Source organism: Gossypium hirsutum, chromosome A13 (genome assembly GCF_007990345.1).
Source record: "Gossypium hirsutum isolate 1008001.06 chromosome A13, Gossypium_hirsutum_v2.1, whole genome shotgun sequence".
Classification (NCBI taxonomy): Eukaryota; Viridiplantae; Streptophyta; class Magnoliopsida; order Malvales; family Malvaceae; genus Gossypium; species Gossypium hirsutum.
The window spans coordinates 104,194,218-104,208,579 of NC_053436.1; the positions used below are offsets into that span (position 1 = coordinate 104,194,218).

The 14,362-nt window shown below is 33.9% G+C and overlaps 3 protein-coding genes across 3 annotated transcripts; 2 read left to right on the plus strand and 1 right to left on the minus strand.

Moving 5' to 3' along the window:
- Positions 1–711: 711 nt before the first annotated feature.
- On the plus strand, positions 712–6,857 carry LOC107893255 (casein kinase 1-like protein HD16). Its single transcript, XM_016818193.2, has 17 exons — positions 712–1,049; positions 1,752–2,214; positions 2,656–2,781; positions 2,870–2,943; positions 3,056–3,125; positions 3,213–3,268; positions 3,381–3,452; positions 3,548–3,642; positions 3,755–3,821; positions 3,908–4,037; positions 4,127–4,345; positions 4,432–4,562; positions 5,220–5,394; positions 5,495–5,585; positions 5,888–6,045; positions 6,152–6,340; positions 6,561–6,857. The coding sequence occupies exons 2-17, from the start codon at positions 1,807–1,809 to the stop codon at positions 6,618–6,620; spliced, it is 2,121 nt and encodes a 706-aa protein (XP_016673682.2). The 5' UTR covers positions 712–1,049; positions 1,752–1,806; the 3' UTR covers positions 6,621–6,857.
- A 788-nt stretch (positions 6,858–7,645) lies between these two features.
- On the plus strand, positions 7,646–8,734 carry LOC107893257 (uncharacterized). The gene is made up of 2 exons (XM_016818195.2): positions 7,646–8,089; positions 8,167–8,734. Exons 1-2 carry the CDS (start codon positions 7,910–7,912, stop codon positions 8,245–8,247), a joined length of 261 nt encoding a protein of 86 aa, XP_016673684.1. The 5' UTR covers positions 7,646–7,909; the 3' UTR covers positions 8,248–8,734.
- On the minus strand, positions 8,669–11,183 carry LOC107893256 (dnaJ homolog subfamily C member 18). Its single transcript, XM_016818194.2, has 3 exons — positions 10,788–11,183; positions 10,191–10,259; positions 8,669–9,450 (listed from the first exon to the last, which is right to left on the minus strand). Exons 1-3 carry the CDS (start codon positions 11,088–11,090, stop codon positions 8,833–8,835), a joined length of 990 nt encoding a protein of 329 aa, XP_016673683.1. The 5' UTR covers positions 11,091–11,183; the 3' UTR covers positions 8,669–8,832.
- Between the last annotated feature and the right edge of the window lie 3,179 nt (positions 11,184–14,362).

Below are 14,362 nucleotides of genomic sequence, written 5' to 3' on the forward strand. Positions count from 1 at the left end.
TATAATTTACCTTAAATTTTAATATTATTTAATTTTTAAAGTTGTCCCAATTCATGAACAAATGACAAGTAAAGAAGGAAAAAGGAAAAAAGAAAGAGAAAGAAAATGGTAGCCAAACCTACCCCAAACTAAGGGGAAAATCTGTTATTTGAATCACCCAAATTGGTATTTGGGTCAATTGATAAATTCAAAAACTCAAACCCTATATTTATGTCCATGCATTTAAAATAATTAATATTAATAATATTGTAAAGCGAGTGGGTTTTAGGCCTTTGACCCTTTGTAAATTGTAAGTCCACAAATACAAAATCTTCTTTTGGTTACTATGTTTCCACGTTTGCATGTCTATCATATTTTATTTTATTATTCACATTAAAATATAACTTATTTTATTTTATTGGAAAAAAGGAACCCTACATTAATTAGTATTTTAAAATTATTTTTCCTACATAAAATCTATCTCTCAACCTATTAAGAATATTGGAAAATAAAAAAATAATTAAAAAATACTTGTTTAAAAAATTAGATTGATCATAACGTTTCTTTTTTTTTTCTGAATTAATTTTTACCAAATCCAAATTAAAGTTATAAAAAATTTTATTTAATATTTAATAAATAATAAGTATATTACTATTTTATTAATATAAGAAAATTAGAACTTACCTTAAGAAAACCATATATATATATATATATTACTTTTTAGATGATTTTAGGCTTTTTATTTTTTTTGTTTGATACGTAAAAGATCCTCACCCAAATCTCCACCTAATAAACTTTCTTATTGTCTATCTTCTCTTAAATTTCAATTCAATCAATCTCTCAAGAAAGAGTTTATTTTTCTGCCTCTTTTTGTTACCCTAAATTTTGGAATAAATTTCTATCTTCATACCGCAATAATTCAAAGAACAAGACTGGTTTTTATTTATTTATTTCAAAGTCTTGATTTTTGTATCTGGGTTTTTAAAATTAAGCCCAACAAATGTATCATCTGAACATATCGTTAAGGATCTGAGCTAGACCCATCAAGTTCTTTTGAGGATATTTGATCTGTGAGTTCTTGCTTTAGCTTGTTTGATGATAAGTTTTAGTTTTGATTATATGTTTTTGATGAGAAGTTGAATGATCAGATTCCAGAATTTGGTTACTGAGAATCTGATTTGAACTGATTATATAAACGGTTGCTTTTTATGTAAAGTTTTAAAATTTTGTCAGTTTTATGGGGGTGATGAGTGAAATATGAATATTGTTGATCGAGCTTTGTTGTTTCCTTTTGATAGATATAATGAACTCAAAGTTTTGTTGTTTATATTTTCATTGTAAATTATCGATGATCTATGAAGTGTGAATTGCGTTGATTTTTTTATATGTTTTTAGCTACTTTTACTTAATAGATATATGGTACTTGGCAAATAATATATTTCTTGTTGAAGGGTATTTGATTAATTGCTAAAAGTATTCTTTTTGGTTTATCTTCTTTGAGATAGCTTCTTAGTGGATGATTATAGTAACAATTGTTTGTTTCCTTAATTTGATCATTTGTTCTCTGATTGTGTTATTATTGTGTATAGTTTTGATGGCATGAGAGGTTAAATTTTTGTAAATCTTGGTTATTTGTGGAAGGGTACCTTAAAAATGGTTAAATATTTAGTTATGGATTATATGAGCTTTCCAAATGTGTAGTGTTTTGCTTACGAGACATGTGTTAATTAGTTTCTATATCGGTGGTAAAGTTGTTAAACTTTTTCTCACAGGATTTTGGAGGGGAGCTGAGGGAACTAAGTGGCATGTGAATTGCACGCGGTGAGGATGCCAGAATTGCGAAGTGGAGCCCGGAGGTCGAAACACCTTGATGATCTTCAGCCACCTCCTCAACCGGTTGAACAAGCGGAGAATTGGGTTCTGCCTGCTCAAAACAGAACCAGGAGGAGAGTTGGTGGAAGAGGAAGGGGTAATGCTGCCGGTGTAGCCAAAGGGCCCTCGGCGGCAGTACCCACAAGGCCAACGGCCACTGGTAGAGGCCGGGGCATTAGGTTGATAGATTTAGATCCCGAACCGTGTCAGGTTCTTCCTCAGGCTGAACCTTTGGCTGCCGCTGGACCTGCTTTCAACCGAGTAGAAGTAGTGGCAGATAAAGATATTGCGATGGAGGGTCGGAGTGCTGATAAAATAGTCGGAGTTGAAGAAGAAGCTAGCACCACCCCTGTTCCTGAAACGGTAGCTCCGTATTACATGCTATATCTTTCCTTTATTCATGCTATATCTTTCCTTTATTGTTGAATACAATTATTTACTAATTAAATTATCTGTATTAAGTTGCTTATTCTGTTAAGCCCCTCTTTGGAAAACGAACTGTCTGAATACGAAATTCTTTTCCTAGTATGCTCTTAAACTAAGAGCTAAGTACTATCTTACTAACAACTATCATATTAATACAATTCCAAACCTAGTGATTCTTCATTTAAGCATTTTATAAACTATTCGAATAATTATTTGTGTTGAATTTGCGTGAAAGTGATGAATGTTTTAGCATCAAGTAACATGGATTCCAGTTGTCTGTCTTCTATTCCGAGACTTTTACTGTAAAACATTCCTAGTATTAAGTTGTTCACCTTGAGGAAGCTCTTGACTGAATACTGTTTTCGTTACTCGTTGCAGGTACAAGTGGGTAATTCTCCTGTATATAGGTTAGAAAGGAAATTGGGTAAGGGCGGTTTTGGCCAAGTTTATGTTGGCCGAAGGACAAGTGGTGGTAGTGATAGAATTGGACCCGATGCAATTGAGGTATTTCTGAGAAACTTGTGCTCATGTTAAAGGTTTTTCCACATCAAACCACTTGGGAACTAATGTGGTAAGATTTGTTTCGTTGCAGGTGGCCTTGAAGCTTGAGCATCGGAACAGTAAAGGTTGCAATTATGGTCCGCCTTATGAGTGGCAAGTGTACAAGTATGGTGTTTTTTAATCATCAAACTTTTAGCAAGCTTTTGTTCCTACATATTTTACTGCAGTTGTTTAAATTCTCACATTTTTTGTTTTAATCTCCAAATTAAATGAAAAGTTCCCTAAATGGGTGTTATGGGATTCCTTCTGTGCACTACAAGGGTCGCCAGGGAGACTTCTATATTCTTGTGAGTTTTGATTTCAAGCTTCTTAGTGTTTTATTCCAAAATTATCTAATGTACCTTAATCATAAAGAACTTTATTGAATATTTCAGGTGATGGATATGCTTGGTCCCAGTCTATGGGATGTTTGGAATTCTCTAGGACAGTCGTAAGAAATAATAGAATCTTTTTTCTTTTGTTCCTCTGTCATACCTCTTCGGGCATGTTTACATTTATCTACTATATTCTCTCAACTTTGGTAATATTTTGTACTATGACAGGATGTCACCAAATATGGCTGCATGCATTGCGGTGGAGGCAATATCAATTCTTGAAAAGCTTCATTTAAAGGGGTAGGCCATATCATAACTTTCTAAAACATATTGGATTCAACCTCCTATTTTGCATAGTCACAACTGATTGTCGTTCTGTCATCTGCTTGAAAAAGGTTTGTCCATGGTGATGTGAAGCCTGAGAATTTTTTACTAGGGCTACTTGGATCAGCTGATGAGAAGAAGCTATATCTTATTGATCTTGGTTTAGGTATGTTCTTTTGAGTTCTCTCATCCCCTTTAATTGTATGTTCTTTCCAAGGTTTCAGGCATGAGTTCATTATGGTTAACTGTTAGTATTTTCTTCCTCTCCAACCAATCAGCTTCGAGATGGAAAGATGCACAGTCTGGTCAACATGTTGATTATGATCAGAGGCCGGATGTTTTCAGGTGTGTAGACTTGTTCTTAAGTGTTCGCCACTTACTGCTTATGCTCGGTGTTAATATCTTCGCCCTTCGGGTATTTCTTCTATCAGGGGAACAATCAGGTATGCTAGTGTGCATGCGCATTTGGGTCGGACTGGAAGTCGTAGAGATGACCTTGAGTCATTGGCATACACATTGATATTTCTAATAAAAGGGCGGTTACCATGGCAGGGTTATCAGGTTCGTGTTGTTGTTTCGATTAAGGATTTACTTAATCCGATTTACTTACTTCCTCTGAACTATTTTTCCTTTTGTCTGGAATTTTACAGGGTGATAACAAGAGTTTTCTGGTTTGCAAGAAAAAGATGGCCACTTCTCCAGAGTTGATGTGTTGCTTTTGTCCTGCCCCGTTTAAGCAGTTCCTTGAGGCTGTTACAAATATGAAATTTGATGAGGAGCCCAATTATGCAAAGCTTATATCCTTCTTTGAGAGCCTAATTGAACCATGCACTCCATTGAGACCGATAAGAATCGATGGAGCTCTTAAGGTGGTTTTTATATCTTTTCCTTCAATTAAATTGGACTGGATAGCCTTTTGAATTAAACAAGCTTTTTGCTGTCTTCTATTGTATAGGTTGGGCAAAAGAGAGGAAGACTGGTCATTAATTTAGAAGAAGATGAACAACCTAAGAAAAAAATACGACTAGGTAGTCCTGCTACTCAGTGGATTTCGGTTTTCAATGCACGTTGTCCTATGAAGCAGAGGTAAAGTTTTGCATTTTTCTTGTTAAATATAATTTCCATTTTTTCCCCTTCTGCTCAAACATTTGGCTAAATCTCGACCTTGGGATGTTGTTTGCTAGTTTATCCGAGTGGTATGAATGATCAACATTTGCTTTTATGTTATTCCCACAGTGCATTAATTTCATCATGTTTTCATCATCACGGGAGCATATTTGGAAACTCTATTAACTGTATATAAAAGCAAGCCCCTTAGGCGAATCTTCACTGTATATTTTAGCCATATATAGTTGTAGTTGAATCTATAGCTATATTTGAAATTGAGCACGTTTAAATTTAACTAGAAGCTCCTTTTTTTTTTCTTTTTTTTTTTTAATGTGAATTGTTTTAGCATTTCACTAGCTTATAAACATGTCCATGAACCGAGCTGTCCACAAGGCTCACGGGTTAGGCCATTGATAAGGATCTTAAAACCCTTGTACTCATAGTCACTGGTTGTTCAAACTTGGCCTTGGTCTATTAAAATTAGACTGCCAGTATCTGATATTTGTTTGGTGGTGCATTTTGCTTGAAATATATGATACTGAACAATGAGCTGTTAAACTTGTTTTGCGTTTGTTCATCTTGAGGTAGTTTGTGAATGGTGTTTATCCGACCCTTAACTTTTTATCGAAATTGTAGATATCACTACAATGTAGCAGATTCAAGGTTGCGCCAGCATGTAGAAAAGGGTAATGAAGATGGATTATTTATTAGTTGTGTGGCATCGGCTGCTAACCTCTGGGCCTTGATCATGGATGCGGGAACTGGTTTCTCGTCCCAGGTTTATGAATTGTCAACCGTCTTTTTGCACAAGGTTGGAAAATTACTCAAAAGTACTATTTCCTGTTATTTTTGTGCGCGGATTGTGTACATTCTTTTTACTTGCTCAGTTAATACTTATTGGATTTCATCAGGATTGGATTATGGAGCAGTGGGAAAAGAACTACTATATTAGTTCAATAGCTGGAGCAACTAATGGAAGTTCCTTGGTTGTTATGTCAAAAGGTTGGTAAATTCTTATTTTACAATTTAGCCTGGAAGTTCAAGACACCTATGTTACTAGGATTCTTCAATTTTCTTGAAATAGCCGTATTTAAGACCCATTTCCAACACAACTCGGATGTGTGTATGAGGATTCTTCAAAGATCCTCTAAATACATAGAAACACTTGGGAAAAAATGAATATACTTATGCCAGGTGTATTCATATTTGACATTCGCGTTTAAGTCTGAATAACAATGGAGATTTTTATACACCTTTAACATAAATTATATTGACAACTGTTACAAAATTCCACGACTTTGTAGGGACTCCTTACACTCAACAGTCATACAAGTTGAGCGAATCTTTTCCCTTCAAATGGATAAATAAGAAGTGGAAAGAAGGCTTTCATGTAACCTCAATGACAACTGCCGGGAGTTGCTGGGGTGTGGTAATGTCAAGGAACTCTGGGTTCTCCGATCAGGTATTCGTTCCTTTTCATCTTTATGTATGTCTTCGGTTTTCTGCTACCCTTGATTTCTCCAAAGCAGCTACTTATACTTTGTATTATATTTAATTCATGATTCAAGGTTGTGGAGCTTGACTTTTTGTATCCAAGTGAAGGAATACATCGGCGATGGGAGAGTGGTTACAGAATAACATCTATGGCTGCAACCGCAGACCAAGCTGCCTTCATACTAAGCATTCCGAAACGAAAAATGATGGATGAAACTCAGGAAACTCTGCGCACATCCACCTTCCCGAGCACCCATGTAAAGGTGTGTATTGCTTGCCTATGTTGTTTATGTTCTTTGTTTTTCTTGAAGTATCCACATCCAACACCCATATTCGTCATATTTTTTGACACGAACGTCAAAAAGCTTAGAAAATTTGTAGATATCCGGATTGACTCTCACATTTGAATCTGAATAACCTATTCTCTTTGATTATATATGCTCTGGAGTTTGATGTTTATGTGATGATTGTTTATGTTTGCAGGAAAAATGGGCAAAAAATCTGTACCTAGCATCAATTTGCTATGGGCGAACTGTGTGCTAGTTCTGTGTGTTGTGGAGTGGGGTGTGTCGGATACAAATATGTATCCAGACATGAGTATGTTTTACTTTTGATGTAATTGGAGGGTCATATTTATATTTCTGTATTCATATCCGAGATGTGTCGGGTACGGGTTTCAGATACAATTATTTTAAGAAAAACAAAGAGTCATATAGTAACATAGCTAGTTTAACTTGCTCCATAAAGAAGAAATAATGATTCAAAGATCAAATTTTGAAAGCTGTTTCATGACTTTATATACATAGGTGGGGTTGGTGGGAAACCGGTTCTGAAATTTTGAAGAACCACTCAAATGTTGTTGCTCGGGTAGTATGGAGAAATCAGGTTAAAATGGTTTTTTTTAAAATATAAATTATTATGAATTTTTAATTAAATCGAGAATTTCTTTTTTAAAGTTTCAAAAGTAAAAAATGACATATATGTTTATTCAAAAAATAGAATTTACACGAAATAAATACTTTTAATTTTATATTTTGGGGTTGAATTCTTGAGCCAAAATATGTTGCTCGAAAAATTAGACTTAAAATTTGGATTGCATATTCTATCCATGTATAAAAGATGCAATGAGTATAAAAAGTGACATCAACATGAAGTTAAGACTAAATATGTATAATATTTAATTATAAATATTATATATTATATTTTTAAAATTTTACTACATTCTAAATAATAAAATCAATGTTTTTAAAATTAGATTGGTGATTGAATCAGTAAAATTTGCGTTTGTTAGTTCGATTAATTAAATAATTAAAAATTCATAAAAAAAAAATCAATCTTATGCGTCTCTTTGAATCAATACCTTAATTGATTCCTGATTCAATCAATCCGGTTCGTCAATTTAATCCAAGTTAGACAACTATGAAAAAAAACATTTGAACAAGAAAAGACCCTAAAAAATTAAAAATTTCTAATTTTCTATACTTACCAAGGAGTCCAGATTAATTACCATACCACTAATAATACTATCTCTTAAGAGTTGAATATTGTTATCTTTTTCAATTCTTTTGGGTTATATGTTGAAACTCCAAGCTATCAGTTAGTTTGGTATATATTCTTTTCATACAAAACAGAACTAGAAAAGCTAAAATTCTAACCAATTGTTGATGCAGTTGGTAAGCCACTATAGATTTTGTTATACCATACAATAATATGCCCAAACCAATCCGTAGGCTTGCTTTTAAGGAGAAGATGCCTCCATTTTCATTCCATTGTCTTTCTTTAGTTTCTTAAAAAAGAAGATATCATTGATTTTGAAAGAAGACAAAGGAGAAATGTGTCCTCTGAGGTTCTTGCTGGTGTTTCTCTCAGCAGTTTTAGCAGGGTACGTAACATGGAGGACGGCACATTCGTCATCCAATATTGACGATGATGGCGGCGGCAATGGCAATGTAGTTTCTGAGGATTCTGGGAAGATTGTTACCATAGAAAAACAAGAATTCAGTTCCAAAAGGGTATATGCCAGAAATGTTTCATTTTCTTTTCTAGGTTTCTGGTTTTTGTTTCTTACTTTGATTTACTTGTATTTCAGATGGTTCAGAATGCATTCTGGGTGTTTGTTGACATGGCTAGTGGGAAGTATTTGTGGAGGAATTTCAAGAATTCAGAATAGGAAAAGAAGTTGAAATATCGACTCTGCAAATGTCGAGATTCGAACATAGATCAACTAGATATCAACTTTTAAAGATGACTCATGACTGCACGAATCTCGTACCTAAGAGCCACTTGTATAATTTTTCCATGTTGTACAATTCGAACCTGGAACTTAGTTTAGGAATATGTGTGAATGCAATGGGGGAATCTGGAATGTAAAGAGATGAAATACAGTTTTTCTGGATCTCTACCCTGTAATGAATGCAATCCATCCAAGTATGATCTTTGCCAGAATAATTGAAATTTCCAACAAAATTGTTTCATGACTTGATGAATAGAAATTGAAACTCGAATTCACTCGCGTCCGGATTCACGTAGGAGACGAGTGTTGGTCTATCAAAGACGAGTATTTCAAGAAAAACAAAGAGCTGGAATCGGAGTGACATAGCAGAAAAGTATTACTAGTCATGTAAGGAATATAATAATAGAAATCCACATTCTTGAAATTTTCTTTCTAACAAATCGCCCTTTGTGTTAGATTTCAATAGAACAAACATATGTACAAAATCAACAGTTGATGTTGCAGATAATGTACTGAAGAACATTAGTGCAGATCAACTTGAAGCTTGATAGACATGTATAAAAGTGCAAGGAGGGCACCTTGAGGGAGTGGAGCATATCTTGCTAGATTGGAGCCAACCCACATGGCTATGACCACCAGAACAACCACACTGCTGCTGGTTTTCCCACAAACCCAACTCGCAAACAAAAGACATAAAGTCAGCAAAACGCCACCTCTTCCGCCTAAAACCCATGCAATTACGTAACCGATCTTATAGCCAGCATCCAGCTTTTTATCAAGTAGAGCCATTAGGCTGCTGAAGGTGAGAGAAAACTGAGACCCAAATGTCTGCAGCAAGAACAGCAATATGAAAGCAGATTTTATAACTTCTATAAACGACCCTCTCCCTTGTTGCAGGCTTTCTTCGTCAGCCTCATCACCAGTTTCTTCGTAAAAGGAAGAATATTCCTCATTTACTTCATATCGTTTTCGGGATCTTTCTTCTTGCATTTTTCGTTTGAGTTCAGCCCACCTATATATCCTAACCCCATCTTCATACTTAGGACTATGATTCCGCTTTCCTTTGTATGACCTCCCAACGTCCTCTTGAAATGTAAGTGTTTGATCATACCTAATCCTTGTTACTTCGTTAGATAAGACCTGTTCAGAAGTGAAAATGCTTAAGAGAATCAATCATTGATGTCTGAAATATAATAACCCGAAAAAGAAAAATAGTGGGGAAATGGAGACAAAGGAAGTTACTGCATCTGAAGAAGTATATTAGAATTTCTCATCTTAGTGGAAGCATTGCAATGCCCTACAGCCCAAGCAGAAGCAAATTTTCATGACAAGAAGTAACTCAGGGTCATACTTAAGGAACTGAAAGGAAAGTCTTAGTATTAGTAATCTAAAGCGCTCTTTCACTCGTTTGCATTCTCTCCCCATTCTTTACTTCCTAAGAAGCTCATTATTCAGTGTTGGCTTTAGTAATCCAAAGCGCTCTTTCACTCGTTTGCACTCGCTCCCTATTCCTTACTTCCTAAGAAGCTCATTATTCAGTGTTGGCTTAAGCTAGATCCCAGGAATGAAGCTCCAGACCATACACAATCCTACACTTCAATTTTGCATAGAGTGGCCACATTCAAGCTTGAAACACACACACTTTTGTGCTTTCAACCTAAAATTTCTACTGAGTCCAAAGATATATAACAAGAATTGCAAAGAACCAACGTCTTTCTTTCTACATGACTACATCTACCCAAAGCCACAACGAGTTATGCTGGTTCAAAGTTCATAACTAGATCCTCTCGATCTAAAGCAACCATTTTCTCAAACTTATTGTAACAATAAAAATCAGCAAGCAATGAATCATGAGAAAACAAGGAAAAAGGAATTCTCACTTCATAAGCATGGCGGATGCTCTTGAATAGCTCACTAGCTCGTGAATGCTTGCTCACATCGGGATGATACTGCCATCAAAACATGAAAGTACATAAACCATAACAAATTCATTTCATAGACTCTTCTTAACTAATATGTATATATATTGATCTCGACCGGAGCCTCATGTTCTTGAACTCTATCCAAAGATTCAAAGAAAAAACCATTTTTAATATATATATATTAAGATAAGATTCATGCGAAAGCAGAACTCGACAAAATTAATAGTATAATAAAAATTTTTAAATTCAGAATCTATTTCTATAAATTTCCTTCACGAAGCATAATAAGTTCACTGTAATTCATATAGCTTCATAAATAAATAAATCATCGGTATATAACAAATTCAACCTCAGAGTAGCTCTAAAAAAGGATATTTTTCGAGCCTCCTATTACAAATGATCATTTCTAGATCACAAAGTTCTTAATAGTTAATTCACAAGATTTTGCAGAAGAAAATTTTAGACCTTAAAAACAATTGGCGGTGAAAAAAAAAATAGTCAAGCATAAATTGAGTTAAAGTAATTAAGAATGGAAAAAGAACAAAAAACGATTACATTTCGAGCGAGAAGTCGATAAGCTCGCTTGATATCAGCGGAGGAAGCATTCCTAGCGACGCCGAGTACTGTATAATGGTTCTGCTTGCCGTTGATTCTAGTCGCTGGTGTGAACGATGATGATGGCGGTGGGACCCAGCGGTTACGATGTTCGCTCGGGTGTTGGTTGTAAGGGTGGCGCCAGCTGCCGCTGAACGGAGAAGCGGAAATGGAAGGGTTGCCGCCGTTAGCTATGAAGGAGAAGGAGGAGGAGGGGGGAAAGCCGTGGATGGGAGTGGGTCCCACCAAAAGGTGCCACTGCATTGTGGTTCATGGATTTGGTAATGAAATCTACGCCCCTTTTAAATGGCTTTTTTCTTTTTCGCGTTCTGGAGGAAGGAGCAGTTCAGTAAAGGAGGAATGGTAATTTGACATGCGGGTGACATAGGATATGGTGAATGTCTCGGGCCAACCGTTTAGTGAGATTTTTTGACCCGATAATTGTGGTCTTAGCCCAATGTAGTGTATAATTTTTTTTTGTTGTTGGTAAATTATAATAATAGGGTAAAGCCCGATCAATTAACGTAATTAATGTGACTCAAATTTAAATTATATTTGAGACGATAAACAACTTTGACCATCGATCATCACATAGAGTTTCAAGTGTATTAAATTTTACTTTTAAAATATTATTACATTTTAATTTTATATATATATATTCAATAATATTAATAGAAAGTAAAATAGAATATATTGAAACTATAATTTATTTTTAGTTAATGGAAGACATGAATAACACAAATTTTTATAACTGAAATAAAAATGAAAATTATGAATTATGAATTATTAAAGAGTTAACAACATTATTTAATTTTTTTAAATATCTTAATATTTTTATTTATCATTTTTTGTTGTTTTGGAAGGTGAGATATATCAATATTATAATTAGACTACTTAAATTTTACACTGATATAAGTAAATTTTATTATTATTAAAATTTGATTATTCATATTATTTGTGTTATTAACTAAAACTAAAATAAACAAGTTTTTTTTCAAGAAAATTTTTAATTGATTTAACATTTCTATTATATTTATTTAGAATATTACTTTTTTAAATATATATTTAATGTTTAATTTTTTAAGTAAATAAATTATTAAATAATTTTAATTTATTTAAACATTAATAAAATATAAAATATGATAATTCTATCATTAAATTTTCAATTAGACAAACAATGGAAATGTGTGTGACAAATGAAAATGTAATTCAAAATATCCAATAAATAAAATTTATAATTATTAATATTATAAAAACTTATCTATATTGTACTAAAAACTTTTAATTGAATTTTTTGAGACAAAATGAGCTGAGAGTTGTTGAATTGCACTCGGCAGTACTAACTGCAGATTATCAATTGCACTCGGCAGTACTAACTGCAGATTATCACTAAGGTGGTTTAATACTTGCAATATTTGAGTTAGCAATTTAATGATAAAAATCTTTGGACCTAATTATATGTTGTTATATTGAAGATACTTTGATCTAGACCTGATCATGGACCGTTTTCTAGGCCAGCGTCGGGCTACCTCAAAAAATGGGTCTAAAAGTTTGTCCAAGCCCAGCCCAGATAAAAAATGTTAAACCCGAGTTCGACCTTTTAGTATTAATTTTTTATATTATTTTTATATAAAAATAAATTTAAAAAATATAATACATCAAATACACTAAAAACATTAAAATAAATATTTTCTAACAAACAAGGGTAAAACCAGGGGGGCTGGCAGGGCCCTAACCCCTCTAAAATGGAAAATTTTCCATTTAGGTCTTTTAGTAAAGAAAAAATTGCACTTTGATCCCTCTAAAAATGATAAAAAATTGATATAATCATTTAAAAATTATAAAGATAGAGATATTAAAATGGTCAAATTACATTTTTACTATCGTAAAAATTATAATTTAATTTCGCCTCCCTACAAATTTTTTCTAGCTTTGCCCCTGCTAACAAATTGAAAATTCATTAAAAAAACTCTTTATACTTAAATAATACTAAGATAATTGCAACTTTGCAAGCAAATATCTCTAAATAGTAGCAAAATTAACAATAAAATAAGAGTTATACAATATCTAAATAATAACAACAAAATAATAGTAATATAATAGCAAAATGATAGTAAAACAACAGCAAGAAAAAAATTAGCCAAATTCGGACCAAGTCCAGGCCAAAAAAATTTACTGAGGAACGGCTCGTTTTCTAAACAAGCATTTTTTTGTCCAAGCCCATTTTTGGGGCCTATATTTTTGCCCAAACCCTCTCATTTTTTAAGCGGGCCTTCGGGCCTGGACAGGTGACCCAACCCATGATTAGGTCTACTTTGGTTTATCTATAGAAACCAATCTTGGGCATTTGAAGATTTGGTTGGATTGGATTCATGTGAATCAATTAAGTCCTTGGAATGTGGAGATGTGGAGATGTGACTGGTATAGTGCTGTTGATTTTGGAGAACATATCTTCGATTGTTTTTGCTTTGATTGTTAATTATGTAATAACTATTTTCAATGAATTACTTTGTATTCATATAGATTCTATGTTAGCAAGCCAAAATTGATATATGCTTAAGGTTTATTTAGGTTTTGTATGATAGCTTATTTGAGTGCATTTTAATTTGTACATTGTAGAATTATGTTGTTAGATAGTGCAAACTGTTATTGTAAATATTTTTGAGTGTTTACTGCCCAAGTTCTCAGGGGGAAGATTGGAGGTGAGTCTTTTAGTCTTTAGGTACAAAGGTGAGATCTCTATACTTGGGGAGTGATAGAGTGTGAATCACGTGCATTTGTGAATAAAGATAATGGAATTATTCACTGAGCTAAGTTTGTAAACGTAGGGAAATTGAATTGTGTAAACAAACCTTGATGTACTTTATGTTTTTTGATGGCTGTCGATTCCACCAATATAAACCTACACCTAGTTTGCAAATTAAAGTAGTATAGGGAGTAGGTTCGATCCCATAGAGACTGGAATTACTGAAAATTGTTTGTTTCTTAACCAGATTAGTGTCTGGGCAGTTGTCGTGCCCGCGACGTTTAGGGGGGAAATAAAATATGAAACCTGAAATAAACACAAGAAAACGTAAAAAGTAAAAAGTAAAAGATGAAATAAAAATAAAAAGATGAAATAAAATAAATAACAAAATAATTTAAAGGAAAATCAATAAAACTTAGCTCAGCCTTAAGCACGGGTTTTCCCGTCTTTGACCCGTTACTCGAAATTAGGTGAACTCCTCTTTTCCGATAAGCTAGTTATAGCTACCAAGGACGCCTCAGACACCAACTCTTCCTTGTGTAAATTAGTTATGGAACGTCCTATAACTAACCCTTACCGATCGAACAACCTACGAAACGTTCGTGATTTAGAACTCCGGCAGCTTTGCGTTCTAGAAGAGCCTAGCTCGAACCAATGCCCTCAAACGTTGGGGCATTTAAATCCGGTTACTACTTCCCTTGACGGAACCAAACAACAATCCCCACTTGGCACGCCAATGTGTTCACGGAAGACCAATTAGACAATCGATCCTTTCAGAATTCCAACTGTA